At 48.1% G+C, this 14,752-nt stretch overlaps 1 protein-coding gene across 1 annotated transcript in view; it reads left to right on the plus strand.

The window, feature by feature from the left end:
- Positions 1–210: 210 nt before the first annotated feature.
- Positions 211–14,752, plus strand: part of JAM3 (junctional adhesion molecule 3) — a 40,614-nt gene continuing 26,072 nt past the window's right edge. Inside the window, exon 1 of the mRNA XM_054005652.1 lies at positions 211–285. Coding sequence (XP_053861627.1) covers positions 231–285 — 55 coding nt within the window. The 5' untranslated portion in view covers positions 211–230. The remainder of the gene's footprint in view (positions 286–14,752) is intronic.

The raw sequence follows: 14,752 nt of genomic DNA on the forward strand, positions 1-14,752 counted from the left end.
ATGGAGTGCCCCGGCTACCCAGGCTCCAACCGACTCGTGTCCTGGATACCGTTGCCCCGACAACGAAGCTCCGGCATCCCCTGTCTCCTAGATACCGTTGCCCTGGTAGCCGCGGCCTGAGCAGCATCCTTCCCTCCCCTCCTCTTCAACCCCCCGCCTCCCGTGCTGGGACCCGTCCAGACCGGGAGTGCGCAATCTCCGGCCCCGGCAGGGGCTCTGCACATCCCATCATGGCGCTCAGGCGGCGGACGCTGCTGCTGCTGCTGCTGCTGCCGCCGATGCTCGGTGAGTCCCGGCCGGGGAGAGGCAGCGAGACGCCGAGGCTGGGAGATGATAATGCCCCGGGGCGGGGGAGCGGCCGTGCCCTGCTGCACGGGGGAGCTGCCGTCCGTGCCCCGGTGCATGAGGAGGGCAGGGAAGGGGGGACTGGCTCCCCCCGCTGCACGGAGGAGCGGGGGGGGGGAACCTGCCGTGCCCTAGTGCACGAGGAGGGCAGGGAAGGGAGGACTGGCTCCCCCCCCCGCTGCACGGGGAACCTGCCGTGCCCTAGTGCACGAGGAGGGCAGGGAAGGTGGGGACTCACTGCGCCCGGGTGCGTGGGGTCTCAGGGGAGAGGGGACCAGCTGCCCCCCCGTGCATGGGGTCTCAGGGGAGAGGGGACCAGCTCAGAAAGCGGGAGGAACATCCCGGCTGCTCTGGGCTCGGGTCCCTGGCTGGGCTGGGAGCCAGTTGAGCAGCCCCCTGGGGCAGAGCGCTCTCTCCAGAGGCTGCCTGTGTTTAGCGCTCCCTATACACCCCCGTTTTTAGGTTCAGAGGGGCCAGGGACTCCACACTGCAGTATATGCCACTCTGCCTTGGGGACCAGGGAGGGGTTTGCAGGCACCCTCAGGGGTTGCTGTTCAGGAGGGCTGGGCTGAGAGATGCCCCGGCGTGCAGGGACCGGAGCAGGGCAATGGGGAGTGTCTGTGGCCTTGGAATCAAGATGGTTTTAAGAATATTTATATCTCAGTCAGCCCTAGTCCCAGAGGGTGTCAGGAATGTGCAGCCTCTGCAGGCAGGCAGGACAGTAGAGCCTATTCAGTCCAGGGCACAGGCCCCTATTGTTTAGGGGGCCCCACATGAATGTTGGCAGCTTTAATTGCAGAAACATTTGCTAATGCAGTTCAGGAATGAGTTTGGACTCACTTGTCTGGCTATGACTAAAGGCAGGACAGGGTCAGGTGGCAGCCAGTGTGCCTGAGTGCCTTGCCCTCCCCCCCAACCCACCCCGCCCTGCCCCGCCCCGCCGCTCTCTGCGGACAGCACACTGAAGGAGAAATCAGTATTTGTGGACGTGGGTGGGTGCGGAATGCTTACTACGGTACTATTGCATAGGCCCTGAGCCTGAACAGACTTACGCATACTTACGCTTAACTTTATGTGCTGCCTGCAGCCCTGTCAAAGTCAATAGAATGCCTCATGAGGCATAAAGTTAAGGAAGTGCATAAATCTTGGCACGGCTGTGGCCTTGATGCCCCAGAGAAAGGGGGCAGCTGATTCGGAGACTTTCAGGACATGTTTGATGCCAGTTGAGTATTTGAAAGCCAAACAGAAGAGGAGATTTGGATGGAAAATTCTACTCTTAAAACTTGTCAACATGTTACCCGAGGTTCCCCTGAGCCCAAAGCTCTTGGTAACTTTAATCTATGCAAGGTGGTATCAGGATAAACCAAGGGAGATGTAGCACTTCCGTCTGCTGTATGGCTGACACAAACAAACCTAAACCATGTGTTTTCATTTTAAAGCCAGACACTTTATTAGTCTCCAGTATTCCCATTGGAATACCTTTACTCAAAGTCACTGCTTTCTTTAGTCTCAAGCACATACAAACACCATAGGTTATAGAACACCCTAAGCAGATAATTACCCCTCAGGAGTTTGGAGCGGTATTCAGGGGACTCAATTGCAGGTTTCCGGTAACCAACCTTTCGTCTGTGGCTGGAGGTCTTGATGAGTCCACGAGGCGATCCGCTTGACCCAAACCCACAGTTCCCCTTTTACACCTGAAAAGTTACGAGACATGTCAAACAAGAAAATGTTACATGGCTGACCAAACGGAATCAGTCAGTAGGCAAAAAGCAGGTGTGACACAAATATATTATTTTAAAAAAATAATTGTTAAGCAAGCAGTCAGTCTGGGCATCATATTTCCCTAGAACAGCAGTTCAGAAATATATCCAGACTTCCTGTTTTTCACAGATGCTTACCCCAGCATATCGGGGAGGCTGTAGTGTCAAGCCCATTTCTTGTGATAGCTAAAGCGCCCTCCCCCCTCGCCTTAGTTATGCTAAGTTTCTGCAAAGGCCTACTAAATGCAACAACCAGAATAATTGATAGTCCACCCCAGTAATTGGCAGTGGCTTGGACAGCTGGCTGGTTGCTAAAATGCCCTTCTACAAACATGTTGAGGCCCCAGGCTGCAAAACTCAGGCTTGGAGCATTTGGGTACTCGCAGCCAGGTTTAGATGATGTCTACACCACAGTGGCACAGTTATGGCGCTGCAGCTGTGCCCTGGAGCACCGTAGTGTAGCCGTTTCGTACATCAACGGAAAGAGTTTTTCCTTGGATGTAGTTAATCCACCTTTCCGAGAGGTGGTAGCTAGGTTGCCGGAAGAATCCTTTCGTTGACCTAGACGCATCTACACTGGAGGTTAGGTCCACTTAACTTTGGTGCTTAGGGTATGACATTTGTCACAGCTCTGAGCAACATAGCTTGGTCGATCTAATTTTTAAGTGTACACCAGGCCTTAGTCTGTGAGCTTTTTGGGGCAGGGACTGCCTCTTACTCTGTGTATGTACAGCACCTAGCACAGAGGTGCCTTGATCTCCATTGTGGCCTTGAAGTGCTACCATAATCCGAATAAATAATAATAATACAGTTATGGGCACTGTAGAAAATCTGAAGAGCCTGTCTACGTTAGGGAAATGTGCAGTAATGCAACTACACCAGTGGAGTAAGTTGTGTCACTGCAAGCCCTGTTTTACATCAATGCGATACAGCTACATCGGCGGGTAAGGTAATATCTTAATGGACCAACTTCTGTTGGTGGAAGAGACAAGCTTTCGAGCTGCACAGTGTTCTTTGTCAGATCTGCTCGCTCCTATCCTGAGACTACAACGCTGCAAACAGCTAATATAGACAGGCCTCTAGCTGGAGTTTGAAAATTCCATAGTTTATAACAACCCTTTTTGGAATTCAGATCCAAGTTTGGATTTTGAATGACCCCCCTCAACTCTCTGAAAATTCGGAGGCATATGGACCCACAGGTTGGATTTGTACCCGTCTCACATGAAAATATATGTATGGATGCTTCATTGTAATCAATTGGTATTTGACTCGACGTAGCTTGACTTGGGTTAAGTTTGTTTGTTCACTAATATGTTTGATTCTACAATCATTTATATTTGTAAACGATACGGTAAAAGTCTCCTGATTTTTGTTTAATATACAGTCCACCTGTTCCAGAAGCAAACAAGTGCTCAGAGTCAGCTGTTGGTGCCAAAAATGGCTTCTTCAAGGCAGTGTTTTTAGCTCTAGTGCTAAACGGGCGTATGAGTTGCGTGTAAGGATTTTCTGACTGCAAGTAGTCGCAGTGTTGCTCTATTTTCAACAGGTAATTAAAAAACAGGAGAAACAGCTCAGTGAGCTGGACCAAAAGTGGATGCTTAATGACAGGCTAAAAAAAAAAAGATCTTAGGCAGGGTTTGGTGCTGCCAGTCGAGCGAGGAATATGTTGGCATCACCACCAAAGTGTAACAGAAGGGGCTGCAAGTTTCATGCACATCCACTTTTACAGCTGTTGACCGAGAAAGTGATACCAGCAAATTCCCTCTTGCTCTAAATGCTTCTGATGATTATTTTGTTCCTTAAGCACAAGTGGGCCGAAGGAGGAAAATGTGTTTATTGTGTGAAGAGAGAAAACTGCTGAGCGGTAATGACCTAGCTGTGAACTTGGGCTGTCTTTACAGACCAGTTTACTTCCCTTGTGGAGGTTGGATTTTGTGTCTCTTGGACTGAACGTAACTTTTTTTAGTTATCCCTTGGTGTGCTTGGGATTTGAACCATGTATATGACTTGAATGGCCAGCAATCACCTAAGCAAGTTTACAAAGCAGAATGTTCTTTTGCGGCCCCAGTTTAGCAAACAAGGACAGGAGCTGCTTCGCATGATGTCTGTGGGTAGCTAGGATTCCTTCACTTCCTGCCAATGTGCCCTTTATCTTTGCTCACACCGAAAGATAGAATGTTGGTCAGCCCTGATAGCTAGCTCTTGTTTTTCCTGAAGCTCATTTGGATTGATGGAGAGGTGGTTTATTTTTGGGGTTGGTGGTGGGTGGGGGTGGGGGAGAGTTTTACTCTTGCAAGTTGTGTTCTCTGCTTTGGCATTCTTGACAGTTAGATTGGGGGTGGCGGGATTGGTGTGTGCACTGAGACAGAACTGGCCTCCCTGTCGTATATTTAGAGCTAATGCTTCACAGCTGGTTGCATCAAACCCTGATCAGTCAAGGAAAGTGTGTGAACTTTTTATAAAGCAGGGGGAGAATTTCCAGAGAGCACTATGTGCTGTGTTCAGGATCCCAGGAGGCCTAATTCCGTGTATGCAAAACACGAGTATTTAGTGCAAACCCTCCTCTTGATAGGATAAAATAACTGCTTTCTTTGCATCATCGTTTTACTAGTGCCTGGAGGCTTGTTTTGAAATTGCAGCATATAAAAACAGATGAATTAAAGATATAAAATTAATGAGTGTAATTACATTTCCAATCTGTTTCCTCTGTCAACAGGCAGATAAACCCTGCCATCTACTTCCCTGTTGATAAAGGCCGTGCACTTTGTTGGGGGCATTGTGTTTTGCTCAAAGACCAAAGCAAACCAATAAACATCAGTAACGTGTGTCATGTAGCAATATGGGCACACATCATCAGGTGACGGGCACTCCTTTGCAGAGTCTGCCCAGGACCTAAGGACCATTTGATGGTCTAAATTGTATTTGAGCAGTATGTGTGGCTGAATTTCACCCGCTGTTTCGCCTACCCTTTAGTTGTAGTTCTAACTATAGTTCTGCTCAGGACAAGAAGTGCCTGTTGGACTACACTGGAAATTGGGCATCTAGCTTTGCAAACCTCCAAGGTCTTTGTTTCCTTCACACCCTTTGACCTAGTTAAACCCCCATATGCACATGATGCTCCCCTCTCTCCAGTTAGTTGGAGTGAGAAGAGCTGTCTTGGAGTTCAATTATTTAACAGTGCATTCTTTTCCAGTGATTTAACAATGACAGATTATTGTTTGTCTGTGTCCATTTGGCATGGGGCGGCTAGTAGCTCTCTGAGCTGTTGCTGTGTTGGCCTTTAGGATAGTCAGATCCTGGCAAAGTTCTCTTTCTCATTTTAGATAAATGGAGGTCAAGCAGGCATCCTCCAGGGATAAACTATGGGGGAGGTAGTATTAAAGATGTTTTCTGCAAGAGAATTGTCTGCTGAAGTTCTGTTATCACCTCTTCTTTTGCAGTCTCTTCCTTTGATTTTCATGCTGTAAGGAAGCTTTGTGTAGCTCCACTGAAAAAGTACAGCTGTCTAGCACATAGCTTGGTAGTGCTAAAACATTAAGACAGCTGCATAATAGAGCCTGAAATCTTTAGAAACAGCCCGGCCGGGTGATGAGTGCGAGCTCTGGAGAGGTTGCTCTACCAGCTTCTAAAGCACCTGGTCTAAGTTGCTTTCCCAGGTTGGGCCTTCAAGGTAAATTTCATTAGGGTTGAAACAGGAGGAGTCCAGATCCAAACTTGACAACAGACTGGAACAAAATCTCCTGAGTTTTGCTGGCAACAGATGTAGGTGCAGGTTTTATAAGAGCAAACCAGGGTCTTCAGTTCCCTACAACTGAAATCTAACTGTCAGAGTTGACCCACAGGTCCTCAGCGTAAATTGGAAAGTTTAATCTGAGTTACCTTGTGCTGCGTACGTTGCTTCATAGGTGATGATAATAGAATTGATTGGGTTGTGTAGTGTCCTTCATGCAGGATATTGCAAAGTGCTATAGAGAGCAGGTTACAAGTTGAAGAGGAAATAAAGGTTTTGAAGCAATAATGGATGTGGTAGATAAAATTAAATTGCATTCAGATAATGTTCAGGGTCGCCCTGTGGGTTTTTTTTTTTTTTAAACTCATCAATCCCAGGGATTGCAGCGTGAAGGGAATTCTCTTTCTCTAGCCTTATCCTATCAGTGTGGCTGATTATTAGAACACAAATGTAAGATCACCAGGAGCATAGAGACCTCATAAATTATTTAGGTACAGCTGGCCCATTTAAAGACTCTTCCAGCTTTAATACTGAGTTGTGTGCTCCTTCAGGGATTTGTCATACCTCTGCTGTGTATGTGTGAAAGGGTAACTGTTCAGAACAGTTGATTCAGCCTTATTTCAAGTAGATCTGCAATGACACATTTTAAAATGTCTATTAGTCACGTAGGGTGAGATTTTGAAAGGAGCCTGAGAAAGTTGGACATTTAATTCCCATTGAAATCCAATGGGACTTTTGTTCCTAACTCCCATAGCCTCCTTGGAAAATCCCAGCCCTAATAAATGTTTGGAACAATTCAGATTCATTGCATAAACAGCCAGTATTTAAAAGCGGCTAGTGATTTTGTGGGCTTCAGTTCTTAGATGCCCACTTTTATACACTGTGAAAGAGACCTGGTTTTCACTCTGTGAAAATCAGCTCCCTTAAAAGTGTCTTAGTTTGGGCCTTCAAAAATGGAGGCACTCAAAATCACCAGTCACTTTTGACAGTCTTGGCCAGTGTCTCTACAGGGGTCTAATGAAATAAACTAGAGGAGTTTGATCTGAAAATACTCAGAGGTTGCTAAATAGATAGCACACCGTATGCTAGATCTCCAAAATATGACACGATTATTGTTTCATTAGTAATAAGTGATGAGGCAGACAGACAGGCAGAGTTGTAGGAAAGAGATTTTTAGAGAGGCCAGGGTTACACGCCAAGAGGCCTTTGCATGTCTGGTAGCAGCGTGGGCACCAGCTTGCGTTGCTGAGCTCCAGGGATCAGACTGAATTAGGTCCCTCTTGAAACCTAACCCTCTTTCCCCTGTTCCAGTTGGCCTGTTCCAATTGTGACATTACTACAGACACACATCTTTAAACGTGTTTTATAAAAGTGGCTACAATTTCATATTTAGGCCCCTATCCTGCTATGAGCAGATCCCTGCGGCCACACGGATTTGACTTCAATGAGACTCTGTACTGTTTGTGGGGTGCACTCAAGCATAGTCAGTTGCAAGATTGGAGCCTTAATCATTTGTGTGTGTGTGCATTTAAAAACAAAGAAACAAACCCCTCCACTTTCCAGTGCAAAAGTAGTCTAGTCTGTATTTTGGAATAACCTAATACTAGCTTTTAAAACTATATAATGCCGAACTAAAATGTAATTAGTCCCAAAATGCAGCCAATTCCAAGTGACGTTGGCCTACATGTATACATACACCACGTACTGCTCCTCCAAACTATGTATAGACATAATCGTATGTGTATAATATAGTGCATTCTTTGCACTTTCGCCCCCTGCAAACCTGTAATTTAGAATTGGCTGAGCAGGTTTTGTTTAAAATAGTTTGCTCATCCATCTTTAGCACAGTGATGATAAATCTTTACTTGTCTACAACAGAAATGCAAACAGATCCCTTGGGCAAATAGACAGCTAAGCTGTACAAGGCTCTGTTCTTCTAGACCAAGATTAGCATTGGTGGGTGGGGTGGGGTGGAGAATATCATAGCCAGGTTATCAATCCCTGGAAAATAAAGGCCCTAACCCTGTTGTTGTACTACAGTAGTATATAGGGGCCTTAGTCGTGGAGCAGGACCTCAGGACGCTAGGGGCTGTACAAACACAGAACAGAGAGACAGTCCCTGTCCTGAGGATCTTACAGTCCAAACCCCATTGGAACACATCATGTAATGAAAGCTACACCTGCACCTAAGTATTTGCAGGATTGGGCCTAATGGGCTGCCACAGAGACTCGGAGGGATCCTTAAGGTAGGTAGATATGGTGGCCTTTGCAGCAGCCAAGTAACAGTAGTGGAAGGGGAGGTCTCCATGAGCCAACTGCCAAGTCTTCACCCTCATGTCCCTAGCATCCGTTAATGGCACTGCACCCTGCTCGTGCAGCACGCAGCAAATGGACTTTTCCAGAGGGGCTTTGGCTGCTAACGCTCTTCTTGAATCATTTCCGGCAGACGAACCCTTTTCAGAGTTTACACAGTTAACGACTCGAGTGAGGCTGCGAAGCCCAATAGCATATGCCGCTCCTCTGAGATTTATTTTATCCCTTCGGAGGATCTTGTCAGTTGCTCTTTTTTATATACTTTCCAATTGTTGTGTTAACCTCCATTTCTTTTTTCATACTAAGCCCTGCAAAAGCTCTAAGATAAACATTTCTTCCTCCCAATGGTGTTTGTTTAGTTATTTATTTTTTCAGCAGGTCTCTGTTTGCAGCAGCCCTGTGATATTGTTTATTTTGTGCCACACACAATTCTTGAGTTTACTTTTTTTTGTTGCAACAATAGCGGCACTTTGCCTCGATAGCATCCTGTAGGTGAGGAAATCACAACACTGCAAACGTAAATAAATTACCGCATCCCAGGGGGGTCGGTAGTCTTCCCACTTGCACAAAGGGAGAGAGGTTAAGGTCAGAATATTCAAACTTGGCTGCCTAAAGTTGGGCTCCTACATCTGCGTTTGGGCACCTAAATGAGTGGGCTGATTTTCAGAGGTGCTGAGTGGCGGAGCCACCAGGAACTGACCTCCCGAGCAAAAACCGTAAGTTGCAAGTGCTTGAGCTAAGGAGCCAATGCTATGTAGCTGGGAGCTGTAAGTCGTATTGTCTGCAGATTGGCACAGAGCGGGACCTGTGACACACACACCCACACCCACACCAGTGCATTACCTCAAGGACCTGCAGCTCTCATTGACTTCACTGGGTCTTTTGGGTACCCAGCACTTTTCAAAATCAGGTCATGTTTATTGAGGTACCTAACGTTAAGCACTCACAACCACATGAAGGAAGGGTGTAATACACAGCTCTAGGAAAACATAAGTGACTTAGCCAAAGCAAGAGAGGAAGGGAGCTATGGATTCTGATTCTCCAGTGCCATTTGCTAACCACTAAACAACCCTGCCTGTTCCTAATGCACCATCAATATCAATCAGGAGTTCTCAATTTTTCCCATATTAGGACCCTTGCCTTCCTCCCCACCCCATCTAACTTGGATCTAGATGGGACATCCTTACTGCTGAGAAGTAGAACAGGAGGGTTTCTGTGGCCCTCTGACACCTGTTGGTGACCCTGGGCTTGAGACCTCTTGGTATGCATCACAGCCCGTGCCTAGGAATAGTAGGCTAGGCTCTGTTCCCAGGTGACACTGGCCTAAATCTGGAGTAACTCCACTGAAGCTAGTGGATTTAGACTGGTGTAAACAGAGAGCAGGGTTTGTGCCATTGTCTGTGGTTGCTGCAGAGCAAACATTGCAACCTCACACTCTTCTATGGGCCAGCCAATAAAGGATGACAGCTGGGACGGTGTCATTGTCAAAGGACATTGCACCAATATTGTTTAATGAAATCAGTTCAACTTTCTCCGAACCCAATTGACCAAATTAAAAAAAATCAAATCGAGAGAGAGGTCAGAGTTTGAATCGAGACCCTAAGCCTGACAGTTCTTCACAAGCACAGCTCACAAAGGTAGACCCACGCAGACCTGGAGAAGGCTGCTCCAAGTAGACATGCTGTCCTGGGGAAGCCAAAATGAACCCGCAGTTTTCTAAAAGTGAAGCTGCATGGGTGCCCAGGAGACCCACAGGTCACACGGCCATGGGCGAGCATGTCATCTGAACCAGCAATCAGATTATTTTAGAGGGGAGACTTCCCAAGCCATAGGCGGTAGTGAGCCCCCTAGCTGGATGAGGGCTGGGTGCGTAACTGTCCTCTGAGCCTTTGCAAGCCTGCCCCTTGTTGCTGGTGGAAGGTCTTGTCTTGACAGCCCTGAATGCTGGTTGCTCTGTTTAACCACAGAACAAGGACAGCACAGGCCGAGTGCCAGAAAAGACTTCTCCCACATGCTGCCACAATGTGCCCGGTTCAGCAGGGTGCGAGGGCACATGCCGCCCTCTAAGCATACGATGGTCCCACTGAAATCAGCGGGGCTAACTGTGCTTAAAGTAAAGGATGTGCTTAAGTGTCTTGCTGAATTGGGACCTGCTAAAAGGGAGGAGGTTATGGTCTCTGCCTCCTTGGTTCCTTTGCTTTTCTGTTGCAAAGGAAGGCCCTAAAGGGTTATGTGACCTGGGTGTCCACAAGGAACCAGGATGGGACCCACCGGCTTACTTCACACAGGCCAGCAAACGGCCACTAGATGGCTACGAAGCAGTCACTGCTGGCCTGAGTTGCCTGTGAACTCCTGGTCTGGAGGTAAGGGCCAGCACGTCCCCTTACCACGCCAGCCCCCTCCATGGCAATCAGAGCTCAGCACTGTCTGTTGCTTGTGTCCGTGAAGGAGCTTCCACTTTCCATTGATTGACTGCGAGGAGCCCAGGAATAAGGGAGCGTTGTAGCTCTGCCCGCTGAGTTAGCGTTGTGTGGGCCAGCGTCGGAGCCGGGGTGTGAAATCAGCTACTGACTTTCTCCATAGCGAATCTCTGATCAGCCTGGCCAGAGGACAGCTGTCCTCGCCCCACTGCACTGCATGATTTAATAAACTTCCCTCCCACTCAGAGGAGGAGAAGTCCTTTGAAGTCTTGTTTCTTTTCACTGGGAACGGCTTCTAAACCACTCCACTGCCCCCCTCTTTCAGTACAGAACTGACTGTGCTTCGTGACCCAGCCTTGACAGCTGTTCTGGGATTTGAGCTGGCATCTCCGGGGCGTGGGAGTACGTGGGCATTTTACTGGGCACAGGGAGTTCCATTCATGTTCCAGTGTGCATTTATGGGGTTGTGTACATGGCACGACCCTGGGGCCCCCTCCTGGAAATAACTGTTACTGGCTGTTAGCCAGCAGTGAACGGGAGGGCCTGCCCACTCATCAGCGGGAGTTACTGTTCACATGAATTACAGGGGTTCCCAGCAATCCAACTGCTGGCCCAGACACCCTTTTAAACACTCCTTTTTCCTCTCAGGCCTTGTTTGTGCTCAGGAATAGTCTCATTTTTGCAGCTGGTGGCCAGGATAGCGGGCTGGGGCCGATGGCTAAGTTCAGACAAGGGCATTTGCACCAATTCGGGTTTACCTTGATGACAAATAACTCTACCAGGTACAGAAGACATAGAGCCAAAGCCAGAAGTGAAATGGATGGTGCCGAGAGTTGCACATTAGTAACTGGAGATAACATACATACCGGGAGCAGGTATAGATTGAAGTGTGTGGGTTGAGGGTTGACTGGAATGAATGGGGGCAGTATTTGTCCCAGAGGCAGCATGGCTGTTCCTTTGCTGATTTCACCAGCTTGGTGAGTTATCAGTGGTTCAGATCTCTAGTGCAGATGCGGCCAAAGACTTAGTCTCCTTCACATCCACTTACTGACCTGTAGCTCAGACAGCCTTGCACCTCCCCTCTGAAACTAGCCTGTTGCTGGGGAATCCTGGTGAGGTGAATTGATCCACATGGATGGCTCTTTGGAGCATGTATGCAGTGCGCTGTACCAAAATGTTACAAACTGGATTGAGTCCCAGCATAATGGCTTCACCTGCATCGCACAGCTCTGTAAAGGGCTATGCTAATGCAATCTAACGCCTCTCTGGCTGTAATACTGTGAAATTACTTGGAGCAAGCATTGTCGGAAACTTCTTGCAACTGAGTGACAAAAATGTAATGGCTGCAGCTGCTTGAATGTCTACTAAGAGCTTTTCAATTCCTGGCTCATCCTCACTCACTTCGGAGAGAGAGGTGTCCTGCTTCTCACATCTGTCAATCCGCCTCATGCTCCTGAGGTGGTGCAATATCTTTTATTACTTAATCCTACTATTGCAATATCTCTTCTCCTTTCCCTCTTCCCTCCCCCGTTTTCTTCCCCTCAGTCCTGAGTTCAGTTCCCCTGTATATCCTTCAATTTGCAGCAATAGCATCGGGGCAGGGACCATCTATTTGTTCTGTTTGTACAGCACCTCACATGGTGGGGATCTGGTCCATGACACTCTGGGGCTACCAGAATACACATAACCAATCATAATAATTTTCAGTTAAAAGCCAAAGTACCTGTGGCAGAATTCACAGCTGTTGCTCTGCGCTTGAATCTCCTTTAACAGCTAGCTGTTCAGCATGCTCTTAAGTGGGATGCTAAGAGGTGCTACGGTCCCTTCATCTCTTGGCGTGGACTGGCTAGAAGGAGATAAAGGACGGAGGATGGCGACAGCAGGGGGACAGAGGTACATCAAGATTTCATTCCCACTTAGTATGTAAACCAATCTTTAAAACGCAGCTGTGGTGTGAAATTAAACTTGTTCAGAAAAGGCCCTTTCTGACTCAAAAACGTCTGTTTCCTTTGTGTGTCTGCGTCAGATCTACTGTCTTTCCCAGCACAGAGCCAATGCGGTGATGGTAGAGCAAGCTGAGGTTGCAGAGATTTTATTGCGGAGGCCGGAGGTGGAAAGGACCCCCTCTGGGTTATCAGGTCCTGGGCTGCAGTCTGGCGTCGGCAGTTGGAAAATAATCTTTTCAACTGTAAACAGAGCAAATTGATCTGGAATCTGCAGAGAGAAACTGGGGCCATGGTTTTCAGAAGTGAGTAGTAATGTCGGATGCCCACTTTGAGGCACCTCAAAGGGCCTTTCCAGAGGGTGGGGCTCATCACTTTCTGACAGGAACCTTTCAGGTGTCTCTAAGCTGGGCCCCCTCCCGAGAACAGAGGCTCCCAAAATCACCAGTCACTTTAACCAATCTTGCCTGAGGCTCTCTTTCCATTAGTGACTGTGGTATATGTGCTGCTATGCCATTTGGGGGGGTGTTGTGAACGAAAAATTTAGCGTTTAGGCTGCCCGGGGCTGATGGAGAGCACCACAAGGTCCTTGGTCCGGCAGTGTTTTTGGTTTTGAGGTGGAGCTTAAACAGCGCTGCGGCTGGAGAATCGGTGTATCTGGCCAGTGTGTTACGTAGCGCTGTCTGTGCCTGGTCCAGGGGGGACAGGAGTCTGGTACAGCCCCAGCTAGAGACCTTTAGCTCAAGCTGTAGTAGCTCTGAAATTCCCTGAGTCAGGCCCTGGAGCGTTGGACAAGAAGGTGGCCATCACCTAAAGCTATGCGCCCATGGGGCTACCTGCAGGGAACAGGCCCTGAGTGCCTTACAGCCTCGAAGACTCAGTCTGTGAGCAGCGGGGATCCCAAGCAGGCAATCCCACCTTAACGTGGAGAGCCATGTCCAGATGCCACATTGATGGGTGCATGAGAAAGGGATACCTACTGGGTTGCTCTCTAAGGGCCTGAGCCGGCTAATAGTTTCATACTGAGCATAGTGAATAATGCAGGCTCTGTATGGAGTAGTAAATCATGGAAAAACTAGGCCATCGATAATCCAATATAAATTCCCCCTGTACCTGCCCAGCAGGTTCCACATTTGCGTTATCTAGGGAGCTGTTCTGTGGCTGAGCAGAGCCGGCTCCATTAGCCAGAGCTCCCCCGTCACTGCCTGAAGCATAAACCGCAGCAGGAGCCTCCATGTCGAATGGGACCCTGGTGCCTCATTGCCTTACTGTTGTTCAGCACTTTTCATTGTCAGGGACTTAACTAGGATTACTAGATTATTGTGGGCCTGTCATGAGGAATCTTCTCCTTTAGACCTTATTATCCCAGCTTGTTCTGCAATGCCAGACTTCCAAACAATTGCCGCCTTGCTCCCTCAGTACTGGCTGATGAGACCGAGCTATTAGCAGCAGTTCGCTAAATAAAGGGCGCTTCTGCCCTAGAGAGAATAAAGCAGAATTGGGTTTCATTTGCTGCCTCTCATGCTTAAGGAATTTAAAGAGGCTTTATTAAAAGTAAGGAGTTAGATAGTGCTGCTGCAGTGACTGCATAGGGCAAATGCTAGATTCTGGGCTCAGCATCGGACTGACTCAACTGAGAGGGTGCATGAGTGCCACTGACTCCACTTGAGTTGTACCAGCAAGACGGAAAAATGGCTTCTTTTTAGTCTACATTTCTGCTCTCCCTGTTCCTATGTGGCTTAATGTTGTGTTGCAGCTGGGAGCTAGGAACTTCTGAGACCTGCCCTCCTGCTCAGCCACTGACTTGCTTGGTGATCTTGGGCAAGTCCCTTTAGCTCGTTGTTGCCTCAGTTTCCCATCAATCATGGGAGAATATTACCTTTTAACCATGGTATTGCGTATGTTGCTTTGAAAAGGAAAAGTAGTTCAGCATGTTTATAATTGCTGACTTACGTACCCAGGGTCTGATCCAGAACCTCACTGAAGTCAACAGGCTTTGGGTCAGGCTAAACAAGCTATGGGATTGCAAGTGGAATTCTCCTCTGCCTTGCACGTTGCTGACAATGTCAGCTGCGTTCAGATTGCAGAATCGGTCTTCTTGCTGTCGCTGCCTGAAGTAGAAAGGACCCAGCTTGATGTTCAGACCCCAGGTGGCGCGTGCGGAGCTGGCAGGTAGAACAGTCATCTCACACCTTGTGAACTGAGCTGGCTGGAGCTGGCAACACTATCCGTGTAGCC

Source organism: Malaclemys terrapin, chromosome 15 (assembly GCF_027887155.1).
Source record: "Malaclemys terrapin pileata isolate rMalTer1 chromosome 15, rMalTer1.hap1, whole genome shotgun sequence".
In the NCBI taxonomy this organism is placed as follows: domain Eukaryota; kingdom Metazoa; phylum Chordata; order Testudines; family Emydidae; genus Malaclemys; species Malaclemys terrapin.